This window comes from Capricornis sumatraensis, chromosome X (assembly GCF_032405125.1).
Source record: "Capricornis sumatraensis isolate serow.1 chromosome X, serow.2, whole genome shotgun sequence".
NCBI classification, from domain to species: Eukaryota; Metazoa; Chordata; class Mammalia; order Artiodactyla; family Bovidae; genus Capricornis; species Capricornis sumatraensis.
This window is the reverse complement of record NC_091092.1, coordinates 107,662,692-107,686,639: the sequence shown is the minus strand read 5'-3', so window position 1 is coordinate 107,686,639 and position 23,948 is coordinate 107,662,692. Positions and strand designations below refer to the sequence as shown.

The 23,948-nt window shown below is 37.6% G+C and overlaps 1 protein-coding gene across 1 annotated transcript in view; it reads left to right on the top strand.

Moving 5' to 3' along the window:
• The window catches only part of CFAP47 (cilia and flagella associated protein 47), a 504,236-nt gene that overhangs the window by 68,513 nt on the left and 411,775 nt on the right, over positions 1 to 23,948 (top strand). Inside the window, exons 20-21 of the mRNA XM_068963234.1 lie at positions 49 to 193; positions 6,015 to 6,109. Coding sequence (XP_068819335.1) covers positions 49 to 193; positions 6,015 to 6,109 — 240 coding nt within the window. The remainder of the gene's footprint in view (positions 1 to 48; positions 194 to 6,014; positions 6,110 to 23,948) is intronic.

Sequence of the window (23,948 nt, the reverse complement as noted above, 5' to 3'; positions counted from 1 at the left end):
TACTCTGCCTTCTATTTATTATTTCTTTTTTGTTTGTTTGTTTTTTAGAATACATTTAACTTCACTGGCACCTATGTTGGTTTTACTCAGATTATGCCATTTTTACTAAAAAACAAAGGTATAACACGTGCCAGAGTAGAATTTAATCTGGAAGATGCTGATAGTTTTTCACTGGATTTTAAAGGCAAATCAGGTACATATTTTATACCATGATGATATTATTATAAAAGTAAAATAAGTTTAAGTTGCTCAAAGAAATGTTGAGTACTGTGAAGGGCAGTTGTTCTTAATATTTTTAATGACTCAGTGCATGTTTTTCTTATATCCTATAGCAAATCTTGGTTCTATTTTTATAAATACACCTGTATTAATATCAGAAGACTGGTAATACATGGCAATTAACTATGCTTACTAATAGATATAATAGGCTAAGTATGCTATATATAAGTATATACTATAAATGAAAATAAAGTTATTAATTGCTAGTTTTAATTGCTTAAGAATGTTAGCTAAATATTTTAGAGAGCTCTCTCTGTTTAATTATATATTAGGTATCTTTATGTTAAATTGTTTGAAAAAATATACTTTTATAAATATATTTCAATTGTTTACCTCAGGTGTTGTCAAACTAAGATCTATGGGCTAAATCTGGCCTGGCCCCTCTTTTTATAAATAAAGTTTTATTAGAACACAGGCATACTCATTTGTTTGTATATTGTTTATAGATACTTTTATAATGGCAGAGTTGAATAGTTGTGACAGAAACCATATGGCTTGCAAAACCAAAAATATTTACTGTCAAAACCCTTACAGAAAACTGTTTGTCAACCATTGCTTTAGTCATTTTTTATTCATCACATATTTGTTGAATACCAATTATAGGTCAGATACTAGCTTATGAGTCTATAAAGACAATAAGACATCTTAGTTATTCTCCAAAAGTGAACAGTAAGTTTATCAGTCAAGGTCTTAGATTTTAAAATTTTTAAAAAAATAAAAAAATTTAAAAAAAAATAAATTTAAAAAAATAAATAAATAAATAAATAAACAGAATATAAATAGCCTTAGGAAAAATAAATAAATAAATAAATAAATGACTCACTTCAAGCATTTAACTGAAGATTATTTAATGAAGGAATTATGTATGGACCTAGGAGCCAGGTTTAAAGGAACTGACAAGAATAGAAGCTGCTTCTACCTCTACCTAAAGGAGCAAGATGAGGCAAGATATCAGAGCCCTATGAGTGGTGAAACTAAAAGAGAGGCCATCTGATAAAAGCTATAATTATTTAAAAAAAAAAATCCTTGCCAGAATTGTAGGTGAGGCAGGGAAAATGTGAGGGCATAAATACCTCCTATCCTCTGATACCTTGCTGGCATCTCTCTGTGGTTGAACCAAATCAGAGGCAGAAGAGCAAGGAGCCTCAAGAAATCAGTCTGTAGAGGTTAGGACAGAGAAGAGCAGAGAAAGATGGCTATTGGATCCAAGTGACAAATGGATACCACCTATATAACACTAGGAGAAAGAGAAATGAAATATTGGGTTATTACCATATAGTATGGTAGATGCTTCAAGACAAGTCAGTACATGGTGCTAAGAAACATATGTTAAGGGGAACTAGCTGAGAATCAGCACTGGGAAAAATTTCTTGGAGAAATTGATGCCTCATCTGGATTTCGAATACAGAGAAGGGGATAGAAAAGATGAGTGCCGAAGAACTGATGCTTTTGATCTGTGGTGTTGGAGAAGACTCTTGAGAGTCCCTTGGACTGCAAGGAGATCCAATCAGTCCATCCCAAAGGAGATCAGTTCTGGGTGTTCATTGGAAGGACTGATCCTGAAGCTGAAACTCCAATACTTTGGCCACCTGATGCGAAGAGCTGACTCACTGAAAAAGACCCTGATGGTTGGAGGGATTGAGGGCAGGAGAAAAAGAGGGCAACAGAGGATGAGATGGCTGGATGGCATCACCGACTCGATGGATATGAGTTTGGGGAAACTCCAGGAGTTGGTGATGGACAAGGAGGCCTGGCGTGCTGTGATTCATGGGGTCGCAAAGAGTCAGATACAACTGGGTGACTGAACTGAACTGAAAGGTGTAGAAATGAGTCAATATGGCAAGTAGTTAGGGATATCTAGAGTATAGGAGTACAGGACTAGAGGGGCAAGTGAGACCCAGGTAACTAACGTTCTTTTCTGGACATTTATTCTAGGGGTTGTTGTTGTTTAGTCCCGAAGTTTTTTCCAACTCTTTTGTGACCCATGGACTATAGCTGGCCAGGCTCCTCTGTCCATGGGATTTCCCAGGCAAGAATACTGGAATGGGTTGCTCTTTACTTCTTCAGGGGAATCTTCCTGACCCAGGGATCAAACCCACATATCCTGCATTGGCAGGCAGATTCTTTACCACTGAGCCACCAGGGAATCCATTCTAGAGGTTAGGCAGTTTGGTTAAAGGATTGATACCTAGGCAATGGTGTGAGTTGGCTTGCCCTTCACTAATTTTCCTTTGACTTAAGTTGAAAATGGCCTGGGGAAAAATGTGGGTATGTAAAAGGCAAGACCAGAGACAGGGAGATCAGTTAGGTGTGGTGGCCATACAGGTGAGAAATGATGAGAGCCTGAGCTCAGACTTTGATGTTGGGAAGGAAAGGAAGAGATTTCCAAAGGTACTTAGAAATGCTCCAATGTGGTTATCAAGTGGACATGTGTATTAGGGAAGAGGAAGAAATTTTGGAGCATTCCCAGTTTTTGACTGTAAGAGACAGATGTCTGGATGAACAATTCATAGTTGATATAATGCAGGAGCATTAAAAAGCAAGAGACATTACTTTGCCAACAAAGGCAAGGTAATGTCCATATAGTCAAGGCTTGTCCATATAGTCAAGGCTTGTCCATATAGTCAAGGCTATGGTTTTTCTATTAGTCATGCATGGATGTGAGAGTTGGACCATAAAGAAAGCTGAGCACCAAAGAATAGATGCTTTCAAACTGTGGTGTTGGAGAAGACTCTTGAGAGTCCCTTGGACTGCAGGGAGATCAAACCAGCCAGTCCTAAAGAAAATCAGTCCTGAATATTCATGGGAAGGACTGATGCTGAAGCTGAGGCTCCAATAGTTTGGCCACCTGATGCGAAGAACTGACTCATTGGAAAAGACCCTGATGCTGGAAAAGATTGAGAACAGGGAGGAGAAAGGGACGGCAGAGGATTAGATGGTTGTATGTTGTTACTGATTCAATGGTCATGAGCTTGAGCAAGCTCTGGGATTTAGTGATGGACAGGGAAGCCTGGCGTGCTGCAGTCCATGGGGTCGCAGAGTCAGACACGACCAAGCGACCGAACTGAATAATGTGGGAAAAGGAATAGGTCTAGGTGAGCATGCTGTTTTTGCAGGGACTGTGGAATAGCCCAGGAATGATAACAGTAGACACTAGGAAATCCATGTGAATTTTATATTCATTTTTGAAAAATGTGGATGTTGAAACTTTAATTGCCTTAACACTTTTGCTCTGATTGCCTCATATGGTTTCATGCACCTTGTTAATGGTTCACAGACTCTTCCTGTTTATTCTGTAGAGCTACTCAGCAAGGTGCATTTCTTTCCACAGTTCTGCCTTAGCCCTAGCCCAAACTTCCCTTTTAGGCCACTGCGTCTTCTTTTAAAGTGCTTTCCCAGCCTCCAAGCCTTTTTCCCTCACACCTATACCAGAGAGTGATCTCCTTCAAATAAAGATCTTATCCCATCTAAAAAGCTTTGTTGATTTTCTATTTCCAGTAGCATTGGGTCTCACAGCAGACTGCTGACACAGTCTTAGGATGTACATAAGTTGATCTTGATAATTATTAATAATTTGCAATAAAGTTTATACTTAAAATGTCCAGAAAATACATTTTATTAATATGAGTATATTAACACATAAACGTCCTTCTGTGACAAAAATTGCAGCTTGTATTAAAAAGAGCCTTGTACCTGTTTGTCTTCTTTACTCTACTGTGAGCTCATGAGCTCAATGACTACAGTTCCAAATTTTGCTTTCTGCTAGAGTTGTCTCATGTAACTCTACACATTGTAGACACTCAAGAAGTATTTATTGGTGCTATGTTGGATTATTGTATTTCGCAGTCTATATGTTTATATATATGACAGATATATTTAAGAATATCTGTTTTATTATATTTTATATATTTGAGATATATAGTCATTCTAGGTGGATATTCTTTGCTGTATAATATGTATTTTTTCCCACACCACAAATATGTTTGTGTTAATTAACACTTAATGGATTTTTTTGGTTCATTTGTCTAATGGTTTTTATATCATACATCAAGTTGAGTGAGATTTTACCTGAATGGAGAAGGGTGGAATGAATTATTTAAGTTTATTTCCAGACAGGAATAATTTAAATTATCGTTCCTTGGATTAATCTGAAAACTTCAGGGAGAAAAAGGGACTTTAGAATTGTTTAGATGAAGATAGATGTTCCATTGTAGCTAACATTCAGTCTTTAATAACTTATTTTAGAGGTTTATTTAAATGGTTATAATTTTTTACCCTGAAGTTTGTGTTGCTTTTTGACAATTGTCTGTATTTTCACCCAATGCCTTTGTTTTTCAAGTTATGCCGTTATATTGAAATGTTTCCTTGTACAAAATTGTGTTTATCTTCTTTGTGAATTCTGTAAGGCATCAGAGGAGGTCCAGCTCTTCCCCTGTCCGTCTTTGCTGGAGAGGGAGTCTCAATTCTCTCAGATCTAAGACTCAGTCAGTTATTTGACCTTGACCTTTACACCTTTTTATACTCATCTGAATAAGACCATGATAACCTTCTTAAGCTTTGGAAATTTTAAAAATAGGTTTACCATCTCTTTTTGCTGATTGAATATATGTCTGACTCTTTGTGACTCCATGGACTGCAGCACGCCAGGCTTCCCTGGCCATCACTGCTTCCCGGAGTTTGCCCAAGTTTATGTCCGTTGAGTCAGTGATGCCATCCAACCATCTCATCTTCTGTCATCCCCTTCTCATGCCTTCAATCTTTCCCAGCATCACTGTCTTTTCCAATGAATCAGCTGTTCTCATCAGATGGCTAAAGTATTGGAGCTTCAGCTTCAGCATCAGTCCTTCCAATGAGTATTCAGGGTTGATTTCCTTTAAGATTGACTGGTTTGATCTCGTTGCACTCCAAGGGACTCTCAAGAGTCTTCTTCAGCACCACAGTTTGGAATCATCAATTCTTTGGCACTCAGCCTTCTTTATGGTTCAGCTCTCACATCTGTACATGACTACTGGAAAGACCATAGCCTTGACTATATGGACCTTTGTTGGCAAAGTGATGTCTTTGCTTTTTAATACACTGTCTAGGTTTGCCATAGCTTTCCTGCCAAGAAGCAATCATCTTCTAATTTCATGGCTGCAATCACCATCTACAGTGATTTTAGAGCCTAAGAAGAGGAAATCTGTCACTGCTTCTACCTTTTCCCCTTCTATTTGCTGTAAAGTGATGGAACCAGATGCTATGATCTTAGTTTTTTGGTTTTTTTTTTTTTAATATTGAGTTTTAAGTCATCGTTTTCACTCTCCTCTTTCACCCTTATCAAAAAAGTCTTTTATTCCTCTTTGTTTTCTGCCATTAAAGTGGTATCACTTGCGTATCTGAGGTTGTTGATTTTTCTCCCAGAAATCTTGATTCCAGCTTATAACTCATCCAGCCTGGCATTTTGCATGATGTGTTCTGCTTATATGTGATCTGTTAAATAAACAGAATGGCAATAAACAGCCTTGTACTCCTTTCTCAATTTTGAACCAGTCAATTGGTCCATATGTGGTTCTAACTGTTGAGATAGCTTAATGAAGTGGCCTTATGCAGCCCTACACAGATGATTCAGCAACTACTTTTTAATTGTTATGAATGTTTTGCTGAGGTTTCTCAAAGTTTCATCTCCACGTTTAGCAGTAATACTATAGATACTTATCTGACATTTTTAAAAAGTGTCTTTTTTTCTGGTCTTATAGGGAAATTCACAGACCCTGCATTTCCTGACATATTTTTCTTGGAGTTAGAGAAACAGACATCTATGGAGTGTGGCATAGCATTTTCTCCCAAAGAAGTAAGTTCAGCATTCTATTACTCATATTACTGGAGAGCAGTGGAGTTAAAATAATCTTAACTAAGAGGCTATCGAAGGTGGCTAAGCTCTTTTTGTAGTGGATCATTTTCTACTTATGAGCATGCCTGCGTATATCCTTTTATTCAGTAAAATGGTTGCTAGTGGAGTCTGACTTCATGCTTGCAGTGTATCTCAGGAAGTACAGAGGACATACACAAGGATTCTATATGGGTTTTTGGTCTCAATTATGCTTTCTGGAAAATTTAAGATATGACATGTTGTGAAGGAGAGCAAAATTGAGGCTAACCCCCAAATCACTGATATTCGAGCAAGCATGTGCTTTGTGCTTATCTTTTTGAGTAGCGTGTGCTTGAGGCTGTTGGAACCATCACCTGAAATCACCAAAGACATGCAGTGAAGATTTAAGAGGGGTTGCTATGACACTGGTTATTGGATAGCATTCCTTGATGTCTGGTGATTTAAAAACGTCAACAAAAATAATAGAGGAAGAAAATCAAAGCAAAAAAAAAAAAAAAAAAAACCTTTCCTAGAATGTGCCCATGAGGAAAGGATACCACTGGAAACATTTCAGGGACAATCTGTGATATGCTTTTTCTTTGAAGGCAATAGAAGTGCCAAAGAGAGAACTTCTTGCTACCATTATATGGAAAGGCATGTTGCTGTATCCTTCCAAACAAGAATCAAACTGCTTATATGGTAATTAGAGTACAAGACTCTTATGTCAAAACATTTTTTTATGTTCCAGCATAGCTGGCATGATGCCTTGTACCCAGTTGGTATAGATAGAATAAGTGAAAAGAATTAATAACACAATAAGAAGATGTAGTGAATGCTAACAAAGTATATCTTTAATGACACATTTCTAAGTAATGTTACTAAACTACAGAGTTTACTGAGATTAAAATCTTATTTTTAAGCAATAATAGCTGTTATTTAGCTTTCAGAAGGAAAAAGTTAAGAAAATTTAACAATACATTAAGATTTGAGAAAATGCTAAAGATTAATTTTGCCCTCTTAGTTGCAATACATTAATTGGGATATATGCTGTGGGTGCACATAGGGGTCACATGGAATTATACTGTCTACAGAGTTCACTATGATCTGTCCTATTTTTTTTTATCAATATATTTTCTTATTAAAGGATAATTGCTTTATAGAATTTTGTTGTTTTCTGTCAAAGCTCAACATGTATCAGCCATAGGTATATATGTATATATGTGTATATATATATATATATATCTCCCCTCCCTTTTGAACCTCCCTCCCATCTCCTGCCCCATCCCACACCGCTAGATTGATACAGAGCCCCTGTTTGAGTTTCCTGAGCCATACAGTAAATTCCCATTGGCTATCTATTTTACATACGGTAATGTAAGTTTCCATGTTACTCTTTCCACACATTTTACCCCCTCCTCCCCTCGCCCCATGTCCATAAGTCTATTCTCTATGTCTGTTTCTCCATCACTGCCCTGTAAATAAATTCTTCAGTACCATTTTTCTAGATTCTGTATATATGCGTTAGAACACAATATTTATCTTTCTCCTTCTGACTCACTTCACTCTGTATAATAGGTTCTAGGTTCATTCACCTCATCAGAACTGACTCAAATGCATTCCTTTTTATGGCTGAGTAGTATTCCATTGTGCATATGTACCACAGATTCTTTCTCCATTCATTTGTCAATGGACATCTAGGTTGCTTCCATGTTCTAGCTATTGTAAATAGTGCTACAGTGAGCAATGGGATACATGTGTCTCTTTCAATTTTGGTTTCCTCAGGGTATATTTCTAGGAGTGGGATTGCTGGGTCATATGGTGGTTTTATTTCTAGTTTTTTAAGGAATCTCCATACCGTCTTCCATAGTGGCTGCATCAATTTACCTTGCCACCAACAGTGCAAGAGCATTCCCTTTTCTCCACATCCTCTCCAGTATTTATTGTTTGTAGACTTTTTGGTGATGACCATTCTGACTGGGGTGAGGTGATATCTCATTATAGTTTTGATTTATATTTCTCTCATAATGAACAGTATTGAGCATCTTTTCATATGTTTGTTAGCCAGCTGTATGTCTTCTTTGGATAAATGTCTGTTTAGGTCTTTTTCCCACTTTTTGATTGGATTGTTTATTTTTTGGCATTGAGTTGTATGAGCTGCTTGTATATTTTAGAAATTAATCCTTTATCAGTTGTTTCATTTGCTGTTATTTTCTCCCATTCTGGGGGTTGTCTTTTTACCTTGCTTATGGTTTCCTTTGCTGTGCAAAAGCTTTTAAGTTTAATCAGGTCCCACTTGTTTACTTTTGTTTTTATTTCAATTACTCTAGGAGGTGGGTCATAGAGGATCTTACTTTAATTTATGTCATTGAGAATTCTGCCTGTTTTCCTCTAAGAGTTTTATAGTTTCTGGTCTTACATTTAGGTCTTTAATCCATTTTGAGTTTATCTTTGTGTATGGTGTTAGGAAGTTTTCTAATTTCATTCTTTTACATGTAGCTGTCCAGTTTTCCCAGTGCCATTTATTGAAGAGGCTGTCTTTGCCTCATTGTATATTCTTGCCTCCTTTGGCAAAAATAAGGTATCCATAGGAGCATGGGTTTATTTCTGGCCTTTCTATCTTGTTCCATTGGTCTATATTTCTATTTTTGTGCCAGTACCATACTGTCTTGATGACTTTAGCTTTGTAGTATAATCTGAAGTCAGGAAGGTGATTCCGCCAGCTCCATTCTTCTTTCTCAAGACTGCTTTGCTATTTGGGATCTTTTGTGTTTCCATATGAATTGTGAAACATTTTGTTCTAGTTCTGTGAAAAATGCCATTGGTAATTTGATAGGGGTCACACTGAATCTGTAGATTGCAGTTGGTAGTATAGTCATTTGCACAATATTGATTCTTCCTACCCAGGAACATGGAATAGTTCTCCATCTGTATATGTCATCTTTGATTTCTTTCATCAGTGTCTTATAATTTTCTGTGTACAGTTCTTTTGTCTCCTTCAGTTCAGTTCAGTTCACTCGCTCACTCGTGTCCGACTCTTTGCGACCCCATGAATTGTAGCATGACAGGCCTCCCTGTCCATCACCAACGCCCGGAGTTCACTCAGACTCACGTCCATCGAGTCAGTGATGCCATCCAGCCATCTCATCCTCTGTCGTCCCCTTCTCCTGCTGCCCCCAATCCCTCCCAGCATCAGAGTCTTTTCCAATTAGTCAACTCTTCGCATGTGGTGGCCAAAGTACTGGAGTTTCAGCTTTAGCATCATTCCTTGCAAAGAAATCCCAAGGCTGATCTGCTTCAGAATGGACTTGTTGGATCTCCTTGCAGTCCAAGGGACTCTCAAGAGTCTTCTCCAACACCACAGTTCAAAAGCATCAATTCTTCAGCACTCAGCCTTCTTCACAGTCCAACTCTCGCATCCATACATGACCACAGGAAAAACCATAGCCTTGACTAGACGGACCTTAGTCGGCAAAGTAATGTCTCTGCTTTTGTATATGCTATCTAAGTTGGTCATAACTTTTCTTCCAAGGAGTAAGCGTCTTTCAATTTCATGGCTGCAGTCACCATCTGCAGTGATTTTGGAGCCCAGAAAAATAAAGTCTGACACTGTTTCCCCTGTTTCCCCATCTATTTCCCATGAAGTGATCGGACCGGATGCCATGATCTTCGTTTCCTGAATGTTGAGCTTTAAGCCAACTTTTTCTCTCTCCTCTTTCACTTTCATCAAGAGACTTTTTAGTTCCTCTTCACTTTCTGCCATAAGGGTGGTGTCATCTGCATATCTGAGGTTATTGATATTTCTCCTGACAATCTTGATTCCATCTTGTGCTTCTTCCAGACCAGCATTTCTCATGATGTACTTTGCATAGAAGTTCAATAAGCAGGGTGACAATATACAGCCTTGACGCACTCCTTTTCCTATTTGGAACCAGTCTGTTGTTCCATGTCGAGTTCTAATTGTTGCTTCCTGATCTACATATAGATTTCTCAAGAGGCAAGTCTGGTGGTCTGGTATTCCCATCTCTCTCAGAATTTTCCACAGTTTATTGTGATCCACACAGTGAAAGGCTTTGGAATAGTCAATGAAGCAGAAATAGATGTTTTTCTGGAACTCTCTTGCTTTTTCCATGATCCAGCGGATGTTGGCAGTTTGATCCCTGGTTCCTCTGCCTTTTTTGAAACCAGCTTGAACATCAGGAATTTCACGGTTCACATATTGCTGAAGCCTGGCTTAGAGAATTTTGAGCATTACTTTACTAGTGTGTGAGATGAGTGCAATTGTGCAGTAGTTTGAGCATTCTTTGGCATTGCCTTTCTTTGGGATTGGAATGAATACTGACCTTTTCCAGTCCTGTGGCCACTGCTGAGTTTTCCCAATTTGCTGGCATATTGAGTGCAGCACTTTCACAGCATCATCTTTCAGGATTTGAAACAGCTCAACTGGAATTCCATCACTTCGACTAGCTTTGTTCGTAGTGATGCTTTCTAAGGCCCACTTGACTTCACATTCCAGGATGTCTGGCTCTAGATGAGTTGATCACACCATCGTGATTATCCGGGTTGTGAAGTTCTTTTTTGTACAGTTCTTCTGTGTATTCTTGCCACCTCTTCTTAATATCTCCTGCTCCTGTTAGGTCCATACCATTTCTGTCCTTTATCGAGCCCATTTTGCATGAAATGTTCCCTTGGTATCTCTCATCTTCTTGAAGAGATCTGTAGTCTTTCCCATTCTGTTGTTTTCCTCTATTTCTTTGCATTGATAGCTGAAGAAGGCTTTCTTATCTCTTCTTGCTGTTCTTTGGAACTCTGCATTCAGATGCTTATATCTTCCCTTTTCTGCTTTGCTTTTCACTTCTCTTCTTTTCACAGCTATTTGTAAGGCCTCCCCAGACAGCCATTTTTCTTTTCTGCATTTCTTTTCCACGGGGATGGTCTTGATCCCTGTCTCCTGTACAAGGTCACAAACCTCATTCTGTAGTTCATCAGGCACTCTATCTATCAGATCTAGGCCCTTAAATCTATTTCTCACTTCCACTGTATAATCATAAGGGATTTGATTTAGGTCATACCTGAATGGTCTAGCAGTTTTCCCTACTTTCTTCAATTTCAGTCTGAATTTGGCAATAAGGAGTTCATGATCTGAGCCACAGTCAGCTCCGAGTCTTGTTTTTGTTGACTGTATAGAGCTTCTCCATCTTTGGCTGCAAAGAATATAATCAATCTGATTTTGGTGTTGACCATCTGGTGATGTCCATGTGTAGAGTCTTCTCTTGTGTGGTTGGAAGAGGGTGTTTGCTATGACCAGTGCATTTTCTCGACAAAACTCTATTAATCTTTGCCCTGCTTCATTCTGCATTCCAAGGCCAAATTTGCCTGTTACTCCAGGTGTTTCTTGACTTCCTACTTTTGCATTCCAGTCCCCTACAATGAAAAGGACAATTTTTTGGGGTGTTAGTCCTACAAGGTCTTATAGGTCTTCATAGAACTGTTCAACTTCAGCTTCTTCAGTGTTACTGGTTGGGGCATAGACTTGGATTATGGTGATATTGAATGGTTTGCCTTGGAAACGAACAGAGATCATTCTGTCAGTTTTGAGATTGCATCCAAGTACTGCGTTTCGGATTCTTTTACTGGCCATGATGGCTACTCCATTTCTTCTGAGGGATTCCTGCCCACAGTAGTAGATATAATGGTCATCTGAGTTAAATTCACCCATTCCAGTCCATTTTAGTTCACTGATTCCTAGAATGTCGATGTTCACTCTTGCCATCTCTTGTTTGACCACTTCCAATTTGCCTTGATTCATGGACCTGACATTCCAGGTTCCTATGCAATATTACTCTTTATAGCGTCGAACTTTCTTTCTATCACCAGTCACATCCATTTGTCTCCTTAGGTAAGTTTATTTCTAGATATTTATTTCTTTTTGTTGCAGTGATGAATGGGATTGATTCCTTAATTTCTCTTTCTGATTTTTCATTGTGAGTATATAGAAACGTGAATGATTTCTGTGTATTGATTTTGTATCCTGCAACTTTGCTAAATTCACTGATTAGCTCAAGTAATTTTCTGATACTATCTTTAGGGTTTTCTAAGTACAGTATCATGTCATCTGCAGACAGTGAGAGCTTTGCTTCTTCTTTTCTGATCTTGATTCTTTTTTATCATTTTTCTTTTCTGATTGCTATAGCTAGGACTTCCAGAACTATGTTGAATAGCTATGGTGAAAGTGGACACCCTTGTCTTCTTTCTGATTTTAGGGAGAATGCTTTTAGTTTTTCACCATTGAGAATAATCTTTGCTGTAGGCTTATATATATGGCCTTTACTATGTTGAGATAGGTTCCTTCTATGCCCAATCTTTGAAGAGTTTTAATTGTAAATGGGTGCCGAATTTTGTCAAAGGCTTTTTCTGCATTTATTGAGATCATCATATGGTTTTTATCTTTCAGTTTGTCAATATGGTGTATAACATTGATGATTTGCATATATTGAAGAATCCTTGCATCCTTGGAATAAACCCAACTTGATTGTGGTGTATGAGCTTTTTGATGTGTTCCTGAATTCCAGTTGCTAAAATTTTGTTGAGGACTTTTGCATCTATGTTCATCAGTGATATTGGCCTGCAGTTTTCTTTTCTTGTGTTTGTCTGGTTTTGGCATCAGGGTGATGATGGCTGCATAGAATGAATTTGGAAGTGTTCCTTCCTCTGCAATTTTTTGGAAGAGTTTTAGAAGGATAGGTATTACCTCTTCTCTAAATATTTAATAAAATTATCCTGAGAAGCCATCTGGTCCTGAGCATTTGTTTTCTGGGAGATTTTTGATTACAGCTTCAATTTCAGTGCTTGTAATTGGGTTGTTCATAATTTCTATTTCTTCCTGGTTCAGTCTTGGAAGATTGAACTTTTTAAAGAATCTGTCCATTTCTTCCATGTTATCCATTTTATTGCCATATAGTTGTTCATTACAGTCTCTTATAATGCTTTGTATTTCTGCATTGTTGTTGTAACTTCTCCTTTTCCATTTCTAATTTTGTTGATTTGACTCTTCTCTCTTTTTTTTTCTTCTTGATGAGTCTGGCTAAAGGTTTGTCAATTAATCTTCTCAAAGAACTAGCTTTTAGTTTTATTAATCTTTACTATTGTTTCTTTCATTTTTTTTCATTTATTTCTGCTCAGATCATTATGATTTCTTTCCTTCTATTAATTCTGGGGTGTATTTGTTCTTTTTCCAGTTGCTTTAGGTATAAAGTTAGGTTGTCTATTCAATGTATTTCTTGTTGCTTGAGGTAGGATTGTATTGCTATAAAATTCCCTCTTAGAACTGCTTTTGCTGCAACCCATAGGTTTTGAGTTGTCATGTTTTCATTATCATTTGTTTCTAGAAATCTTTTGATTTCCCTTTTGATTTCTTCAGTAACCTGTTGGTTATTTGGAAATGTATTGTTTAATCTCCATGTGTTTGTGTTTTTTTCTTGTAATTAATATCTAGTCTCATAGCATTTTGGTCAGAGAAGATTCTTGATATGATTTCAATTTTCTTAAATTTACTGAGGTTTATTTTGTGACCCAGGAAGTGGTCTATCCTGGAGAATGTTCCATATGCACTTGAGAGGTGTATTCTTCTGCATTTGGATGGAAGGTCCTGAAGATTTCAAGGAGATCCATCTCATCTAATGTATCATTTAAGACTTGTGTTTCCTTATTAATTTTCTGTTTCGTTGATCTGTCCGTTGGTGTGAGTGGGGTGTTAAAGTCTCCTGCTATTATTGTGTTACTGTCAATTTCTCCTTTTATGTCTGTTAGTGTTTGTCTTTTGTATTGCTGCTGCTGCTGCTAAGTCACTTCAGTCATGTCCAACTCTGTGTGACCCCATAGACGGCAACCCACCAGGCTCCCCCATCCCTGGGATTCTCCAGGCAAGAAACTGGAGTGGGTTGCCATTTCCTTCTCCAATGCATGAAAGTGAAAAGTGAAAGTGAAGTCACTCAGTCGTGTCCGACCCTCAGCAGCCACATGGACTGCAGCCTACCAGGCTCTTCCATCCATGGGATTTTCCAGGCAGGAGTACTGGAGTGGGGTGCCATTGCCTTCTCCCCTTAAGTATTGAGGTGCTTTTATGTTTGCTGCATAGATATTTACAATTGTTATGTCTTCCTCTTGGATTGATCCCTTGACCATTATGTAGAGTCCTTCCTTATCTCTTGTAATCTTCTTTATTTTAAGGTCTATTTTGTCTGATGAAGATTGCTCCTCCAGCTTTCTTTTGCTTCCCATTTACATAGAATCTATTTTTCCATCCTCTCACTTTCAGCCTATATGTGTCTTTAGGTTTGAAGTTGGTTTCTTGTAGACAGCATGTATATGGGTCTTATTTTTGTATCCATTCAGCCAGTCTGTGTCTTTTGGTTGGAGCATTTAATCTGATTACATTTAAAGTAATTATTGATATATATGTTCCTATTGCCATTTTCTTAATTGTTTTTGGTTAATTGTGTAGATCTTTCCCATCTCTTCCATTTCTTGACCATCAGTTCAGTTCAGTTGCTCAGTCGTGTCTGACTTTGCAACACCACGGAGTGCAGCACGCCAGGCTTCCCTGACCATCACCAACTCCCAGAGTTTACTCAAACTCGTGTCCATGGAGTCAGCGATGCCATTTAATCATCTCATCCTCTGTTGTCCCCTTCTCCTCCTCCCCTCAATCTTTCTCAGCATCAGGGTCTTGTCAAATGAGTCAGCTCTTTGCATCAGGTGGCCAAAGTATTGGAGTTTCAGCTTCAACATCAGTCCTTCCAATGAACACCCAGGACTGATCTCCTTTAGGATGGACTGGTTCATTCTTCTTGCAGTCCAAAGGACTCTCAAGAGTCTTCTCCAACACCACAGTTCAAAAGCATCAATTCTTCGGCACTCAGCTTTCTTTATAGTCCAACTCTCACATCCATACATGACTACTGGAAAAACCATAGCTTTGACTAGACGGACCTTTGTTGGCAAAGTAATGTCCCTGCTTTTTAATATGCTGTCTAGGTTGGTCATAACTTTTCTTCCAAGGAGCAAGCATCTTTTAATTTCATGGCTGCAGTCACCATCTGCAATGACTTTGGATCCCAAAAATATAGTCTGTCATAAAACCCTTTAACATTTGTTGTAAAGCTGGTTTGGTGGAACTGAATTCTTTTAACTTTTGCATGACTGAAAAGCTTTTTATTTATCCATCAATTTTGAATGAGAACCTTGCTGGGTATAGTAATCTTGGTTGTAGATTTTCCCTTTTTAGTTCTTTAAATATATCCTACCATTCCCTTCTGGCCTGCAGTTTCTGCTGAAAGATCAGCTGTTAAATGTGTGGGGTTTCCCTTGTATGTTACTTGTTGCTTTTTCCTTGCTGCTTTTGATATTCTTTCTTTGTGTTTAGTCTTTGTTAGTTTGATTAGTATGTGTCTTGGCATGTTTCTCCTTGGGTTTAACCTGTATGGGACTATTTGCGCCTCTTGGACTTGATTGACTATTTTCTTTTCCATGTTGGGGAAATTTTCAACTATAATCTCTTCAAAAATTTTGTCATACCCTTATTTTTCTCTTCTTCTTCTGGGACCCCTATAATTTGAATGTTGGTGCATTTGATATTGTCCCAGAGGTCTTTGTGATTATCCTCAGTGGTTTTTATTCTTTTTACTTTGTTCCGCCCTTCAGAAGTTATTTCCACCATTTTATCTTCCAGCTCACTGATTCACTCTTCTGTTTCAGATATTCTGCGATTGATTCCCTCTAGAGTATTTTTAATTTCAATAATTGTGTTGTTTGTCTCTGTTTGTTTATTCTTTAATTCTTCTAGGTCTTTGTTAATTGATTCTTGCATTTTCTCCATTTTGTTTTCAAGGTTTTTGATCATTTTTACTATAATTATTCTGAATTATTTTTCCTGTAGTTTGCGTATTTCCTCTTCAGTTATTTGGACTTATGTATTTCTAGTTTGTTCCTTCAAATATGTAGTATTTCTCTGCCTTTCCTTTATTTTTTTTTTAACTTATTGTGTTTGAAATCTCCTTTTCTCAGGCTGCAGGGTTGAATTCCTTCTTCCTTTTGGTTTCTTCCCTCCTAAGGTTAGTCCAGGGGTTTGTGTATGCTTCCTATAGGGTGAGATTTGTGCTGAGTTTTTGTTTGTTTTTCCTCTGATGAGCAAGGCTGAGTGAGGTGGTTATCCTGTCTGCTGATTTTTGTTTTGTTTGTTGTTTAGATGAGGTGTCCTGCACAGGGTACCTCTGGTGGTTGGGTGATGCCAAGTGTTGTATTCAAGTGGTTTCCTTTGTGTGAGTTCTCACTATTTGATACTCCCTAGGTTTAGTTCTCTGGTAGTCATAGAGTCAGTGCTCCCACTCCAAAGGATCACGGCTGGATCTCTTGTATTGTGAATATGTATGTTTCTGACTCCAAGTCACTGGACTGGCAGGAAAGCCACCTGATTTGACAGCAGAACTCACCCCAGGCAGGAAGCATCAGGTACCTGATCCTGAAGAAGAGTATCCTGATGATGGTGAAAGGTTGTTGCTGAACCACGAAAGACGCCAGGATTCTTGGCCTCTGGAGGAAAAGAATTCAATCCAGGGCCAGAGACGAGGCTTGATCACTCAAGAGCTTTTGTGTAATAAAATTTTATTAAAGTATAAAAGAGCTAGAGAAAGCTTCTGACATAGACATCAGAAGGGGGCAGAAAGAGTGCCCTCTCAGTAGTGTTAGCAATGGAGTTATATACTTTTAATTAGTTGTTACAGTGAATCAAAAGAATGTCTGAAGGTTGTAAAGACCTTACTAGACCCACTCCCATAATTTACATTTTAAGCTAACAGAATTAGCCAGAAGGTTTTTTCCAGAAACTGTCCTCAAGCAGGTTACATTATTGTTATATAATCCTAAGGAATGTAGAGGGAAAAAAGTTTGTCCTTTCCTCCTCCTTGAGAATTCCAGATCCCTCTCTCCTTGGGGACCCCCAGACTTCTTATCAACCTGCATAGGAATTGACTCTCTCAATGGGATTTAAGGTGCTAAAGCATGGGAAAAAAGCAGCAGCAGCTCACATGGAGTAGGTACTCAGGTACGGTCATCACTTGCTTCCTTCCTCCTTCTAGTTCCAAGTATGTGTTTTATTCTAGAACATGATGCCGCATCACTGCTCTGTGTTCCCAGCTTCCATTCTAGCTTCTCAAGGTGTCACTGACATTCTTAAGAGGAAGAATTAATTAGCCTGTCCCTTCTTCATGTTTCATCACAAGGTTGGTTCTGGGTAGCCATGAGATGAGTAGCTCTCCATTCCTTCCTGCCAAAATCTTAGAAGTTTCTGTAGAGGACTTAACTGGATTCAGTCAAATATACTGTCCAGATGGTCCTGACAACACCTACTCTCCCAAGACTAGGTGTGAGGCAGCTTCCAGCTCTGGAAAAGCCAGAGGAACTCCTATCATGAAGACAGAGGACAGTCAGACCCTCGGTTATGCTGTGGAGCTCCAGTGTCAGCTAGCAGTCCTGTTCTAGTTTTGACTAGTATAGGCTACTTTTCTGATATTAAAGAAGATGAAAAATTTTAATTTTATATACATTGTTGCACTATACAACATTATGATGTATACCATACTATGTTTTATTTCCACAGGTTCAGTATATAATATTCATCTATTCAATACATCCATGGACCAATGACATTTAGATAGATACTGTTTAGCAAGGTTAACCAGAAGAAAGAGAACATCTTTGCTTTTTTTGAAAATCATTTTAGGAATAATTTCCTTTGGCCTAATTTAGGCTGTCAGATAATATCAGAATGCTAATGTTATTTAGATTTTCCTTTTATCTTTTCAGCAGGGATTTTGAAGTGAATGGAATATTGTCAAAGTGTTACAATTATTTGTTGAATAACATAATCTGTGACTTTCTTATTTTAGACAGAAGCATAATTAACAAGTTATTTGAAGAGATTCAGAGGATGTTTATCTTCTTAATTTTTGCAGTATTTTAATATCTTTCAAAGTCTGCTCAACTCTCACATTTCCTAACCATTTGCAAATTTTCTCAGCATCAACTTATATTTCAATCTTGGATATCGATAATGTTCTCCTGATTATTTAAGTCTTTTGTCAAAATTAAATGGGAATTTTAGAAGGCAGAAAGAAAACATAAACAGTTAATAAATCCTGATAAATAACAATAACTGCTGCTTGCATTTTGGAGTATCTTTGTTTCTTCTATCTCTGTAATTATAATGAAATAATACTTTATGAACATTTTTAACCTGTACTGTTTTTAGTGATTGTATTAATTTAAATGTCATGCATTGCTTTTTGTATTATCAAATATTCTAAATGCAATTTAATTTTGAGGATGATATTTTATGGCTATACTATGTTAGCATTATTAAACTAAGATTTTTTTTGCAAACTAATTATTATACTTAAGATTTTTCCATTGTTTGACTTTATAAATGAGTCTGTAAGAAATGTCCTTGTAGATAACTGTTTTCATATTATATGCTTTCATTATATTTTCCTAGAAGTAAAAAAATTGGATCAAACTTCTATGTACATATTTTAGACTGTTGATATATGTTCTCAAATTGCTCTTCAAAAACATTATACCAATAGTATTAACCACTAGTAACAGTAAATGTTGCTTACTTTCTTCTTTCAGTGTGCAACTAGGATGCATCAATTATATATATAATTGGTGTACAGTATATATATACAGTATATATGTAGTATAGTATATACATCATTAGTGTATATAGTATTCTGCCAGCCCCATAGATGAAAGGTGAATTTTTTAATTGCATTTAATATTCTTAGATTCTTCTTGCATTAATATTCTTTGATTCTTCTTGCATAAGACACCATACAATAGTAATGATTTATTTGCTAACAATTTGACCTGCTTGCTACTATTAACAATGGTAACATTATATTGATTGATTTTTGTATGTTATGGAGTATAATCCTTTTTATATATTTCTGAATAGCTTCCTAGTATTATCTTGATGAATTTTGCATCCCTATTCATAAGGAATATTGGTCTATAGTTTTCTTTCCTTCAGCTGTCTTTGTCTGGTTTTAGTCTCAGGGTAATAGTGACTTCTTAGAATGAGTTGAGAAGAGTTTTCTTCTGTTCTATTTTTGAAACAGTTATGAAGGATTGTTCAGCTCAGTTCAGTCGCTCAGTAGTGTCCGACTCTTTTGGACCCCATGAACCGCAGCATGCCAGGCCTCCCTGTCCATCACCAACTGCCGGGGTCTACCCAGACCCATGCCCACTGAGTCAGTGATGCCATCCAACCATCTCATCCTCTGTTGTCCCCTTCTCCTCCTGCCCTCAATCTTTTCCAGCATTAGGGTCTTTTCCAATGAGTCAGCTCTTTGCATCAGGTGGCCAAAGTATTGGAGTTTCAGCTTCAACATCAGTCCTTCAAATGAACCCAGGACTGATCTCCTTTAGGATGGACAGGTTGGATCTCCTTGCAGTCCAAGGGACTCTCAAGAGTCTTCTCCAACACCACAGTTCAAAAGTATCAGTTCTTTGGCGCTTAGGTTTCTTTATAGTCCAACTCTCACATCCATACATGACTATGGGAAAAACCATAGCCTTGACTAGACTGGACGGACCTTTGTTGACAAAGTAATGCCTCTGCTTTTTAATATGCTATCTAGGTTGGTCATAACTCTCCTTCCAAGGAGTAAGCGTCTTTTAATTTCATGGCTGCAATCACCATCTACAGTGATTTTGGAGCCCCAAAAAATAAAGTCAGCCACTGTTTCCACTGTTTCTTGCCCTGAAGTGATGGGACCAGATGCCATGATCTCAGTTTCCTGAATGTTGAGCCAACTTTTTCACACTCCTCTTTCACTTTCATCAAGAGGCTCTTTAGTTCTTCACTTTCTGCCATAAGGGTGGTGTCATCTGCATATCTGAGGTTATTGATATTTCTCCCAGAAATCTTGATTCTACCTTGTGCTTCTTCCAGCCCAGCATTTCTCATGATGTACTCTGCATATAAGTTAAATAAGCAGGGTGACAATATACGGCCTTGATGTACTCCTTTTCCTATTTGGAACCCCAGTCTGTTATACCATGTCCAGTTCTTAACTGTTGCTTCCTGACCTGCATACAGGTTTCTCAAGAGGCAGGTCAGGTGGTCTGGTATTCCCATCTCCTTCAAAATTTTCCACATTTTACTGTGATCCACACAGTCAAAGGCTGAAGGATTGTATTCTTCTTTAGTGAGATATTTCATCATTGAAGTCATCTAATATTGGGCTTTATCTGTCATCAGTTCAGTTCTGTCCAGTAGCTCAGTCATATCTGATTCTTTGCAAGGCCATGGACTGCAGCGTGTCAGGCTTCCCTGTCCATCACCATCTCCTGGAGCTTACTCAAACTCATGTCCATTGAGTTGGTGATGCCATCCAACCATCTTATCCTCTTTTGTCCCCTTCTCCTCCTGCCTTCAATTTTTCCTAGCATCAGGGTCTTTTCCAATGAGTCAGTTTTTCACATCAGGTGGCTGGAATATTGGAGCCTCAGCTTCAGCATCAGTCCTTCCAATGAATGTTCAGGACTGATTTCCTTTAGGATGGACTGGTTGGATCTCCTTGCAGTCCAAGGGATTCTCAAGTCTTCTCCAATACCACAGTTCAAAAGCATCAATTCTTTGGCTCTCACCTTTCTTTATGGTCCAACTCTCACATCCATGCATGACTACTGGAAAAACCATGTTTTGTCATATGTTTACTAAGTAATTCAATCTATTAGCTATATTAAGGTTTTATTTTTTTTAATTATAATAGTCCTTTAATTGATAATTATATACTAGCTAGAGTTTATAAAGTACCCTCCTATCTGATATCAATTTCCATTTGATTCCAATAAGACAAGCATTGAGACCTTAGAGTTTTTCCCTTTTTCCGGTTGTAGAAGCTGATGCACAGTGAGGCTAAGGGACTTGTCAAGACTAGGTGTTGGTGAGGTATAGAGCTTAGATGTAAATGTTATATTCTCAGCCTCCTGGCCTGTCATGATACCATGTTAGGAATCCAAATATGATGAAGAATACTATATATTTCTGTAGCCTATAGAGTAAAAAATTTCATATACTTTTTTGAGGTTTATTACTTTCCTCCTAGTCATTAGCATTCAGAATCTTCAATTTCATAAAGTTGCCATCATCAAAATGTCAGTGACCCTTTTATATAATCTTATTTCTGTTCCATTTTGCATATTCATCGGGAGAAATTTGCAGCCATAATTTGTTTCTTCAGCTTCCGTGGTGGCTCAGACAGTAAAGTGTCTGCCTGCAATGCAGGAGACCTGGGTTTGATCCCTGGGTCGGGAAGATCCCCTGGAGAAGGAAATGGCAACTCACTCCAGTACTGTTGCCTGGAAAATTTCCATGGACTGAGGAGTCTGGTTGGCTACAGTCCATGGGGTCTCAAAGAGTCGGACATGGCTGAGGGACTTCACTTTGTTTCTTCCGGTTTGGTTGGCTGATAATTATCTGATGCTTAAGCCTTTAATTGAATATACAAGAGTATTTGTAGGAATTAATAAAACCTATAATGCAGTGGAAAGAAAGAAAAGTAATGATAGAAATTCTCAGGATTTTGTAGAATATTGGGAAATACTATTGTGAATTTAAAAGATACAAATCTGAACAAGACAACTCAGAAAACCAAATCTATGTCATTGAACATGTCATGATTTTATTAGTCAATACAGTGTATTTGCCATCCCAGGCCATAAATATGAATAGCATTTCTGTGTCAGATCAAATCATAGATAATCTTTTGTTTTTAACTTTAGCATATATTTCTCTTAGTAAAAATTTATAGCATCCACAACAAAAAGAGAGTTCTTTCTCATTTTTCAATTCTTTCTTTGTCGGTACTGCCTCTTAGATTTTAGATAGGTTTTACATGATTTTTCTCTGTCTAATGCCCTGCTTAGGATGGAGTCCATAATTTGCTATCACTCATTCTGGTATGAATGGATGTTCCTTTAGTATTTATATTTTCTCTTCTGAGAACTTTCTGTTTTGCTGAAAGTACTCTGACTTCCCTTGATAAACTAAGGCCAGTAGTTTGTCCCTACTTTCCTCTGCCCCCAGCTTCATCTTTATTTTAATAGTTTTCTCTTTTCTTCTTCTAGGTGAGTTTCCATGTTTATTTATTGAGATATAATTAACATACAATGTGCATTAGTTTTCAGGGTATGGCATGGTATTTTGATATATGTATATATTACGGAATGATTACCACAATAAGTTTAGCTAACATCCATCACCACAAGTAGTTATAATTTTTTTCCTTGTGATGAGAACTTTTTTAAAAATTAATTATTTTAATTGAAGACTAATTACTTTACAATATTTTAGTGGTTTTTGCCATACATTTACATGAATCTGCCATGGGTGTATATGTGTCCCTCATCCTGAACCCCCCTCCTACCTCCCACCCATCCCATCCCTCAGATTCATCCCAGTGCACCGGCCCTGAGCACCCTGTCTCATGCATAGAACCTAGACTGGCGATCTATTTCACATATGGTAATATACATGTTTCAATGCTATTTTCTCAAATCATCCCACCCTAGCCTTCTGCCACATATTCTTTACATATGTGTCTCTTTTGCTCTCTCACCTATAGGATCTTCGTTACCATCTTTCTAAATTCCATATATATGCATTAATATACTGTATTGGTGTTTTTCTTTCTGACTTACTTCAGTCTGTATAATAGGCTCCAGTTTCATCCACCTCATTAGAACTGATTCAAATGCATTCTTTTTAATAGCTGAGTAATATTCCATTGTGTATATATGAACCACAGCTTTCTTATCCATTCATCTGCTGATGGACATCTAGGTTGCTTCCATGTCCTGGCTGTTGTAAACAGTGCTGCGATGAACATTGGGGTACACGTGTCTCTTTCACTTCTGGTTTCCTCGGTGTGTATGCCCAGCAGTGGGATTGCTGGGTCATAAGGCAGTTCTACTTCCAGTTTTTTAAGTAATCTCCACACTGTTCTCCATAGTGGCTGTACTAGTTTGCATTCCCACCAACAGTGTAAGGAGGGTTCTCTTTTCTCTGCACCCTCTCCAGCATTTATTGTTTATAGACTTTTTGATAGCAGCCATTCTGATCAGCTTGAGATGGTACCTCATTGTGGTTTTGATTTGCATTTCTGTGATAATGAGTGATGTTGAGCATCTTTTCATGTGTTTGTTAGCCATCTGTATGTCTTCTTTGGAGAAATGTCTGTGTAGTTCTTTGGCCCAGTTTTTGATTGGGTCACTTATTTTTCTGTAATTGAGCTGCAGGAGTTGCTAGTATATTTTTGAGATTAATTCTTTGTCAGTTGCTTTGTTTGCTATTAGTTTCTCCCATTCTGAAGGCTGTCTTTTCACCTTGCTTATGGTTTCCTTTGTTGTTCAAAAGCTTTTAAGTTTAATTAGGTCCCATTTGTTTATTTTTGCTTTTATTTCCATTACTCTGGGAGGTGGGTCATAGAGGATCCCACTGTGATTTATGTTAGAGAGTGTTTTGCCTATGTTTTCCTCTAGGAGTTGTATAGTTTCTGGTCTTACATTTAGATCTTTAGTGATAAGAACTCTTTAAGATGTTCTTTCTTAGCTACTTTCAAGTATACAATATAGTATCATTAACTATAGTCATGTGCTATATGTTATATCCCCAGGACTCATTTATCTTGTAACTGAAAGTTTGTACCTTTTGACCATCTTCACCCTCTTCAGGGATGAAGGTGATCAAATTTTCTGTTTC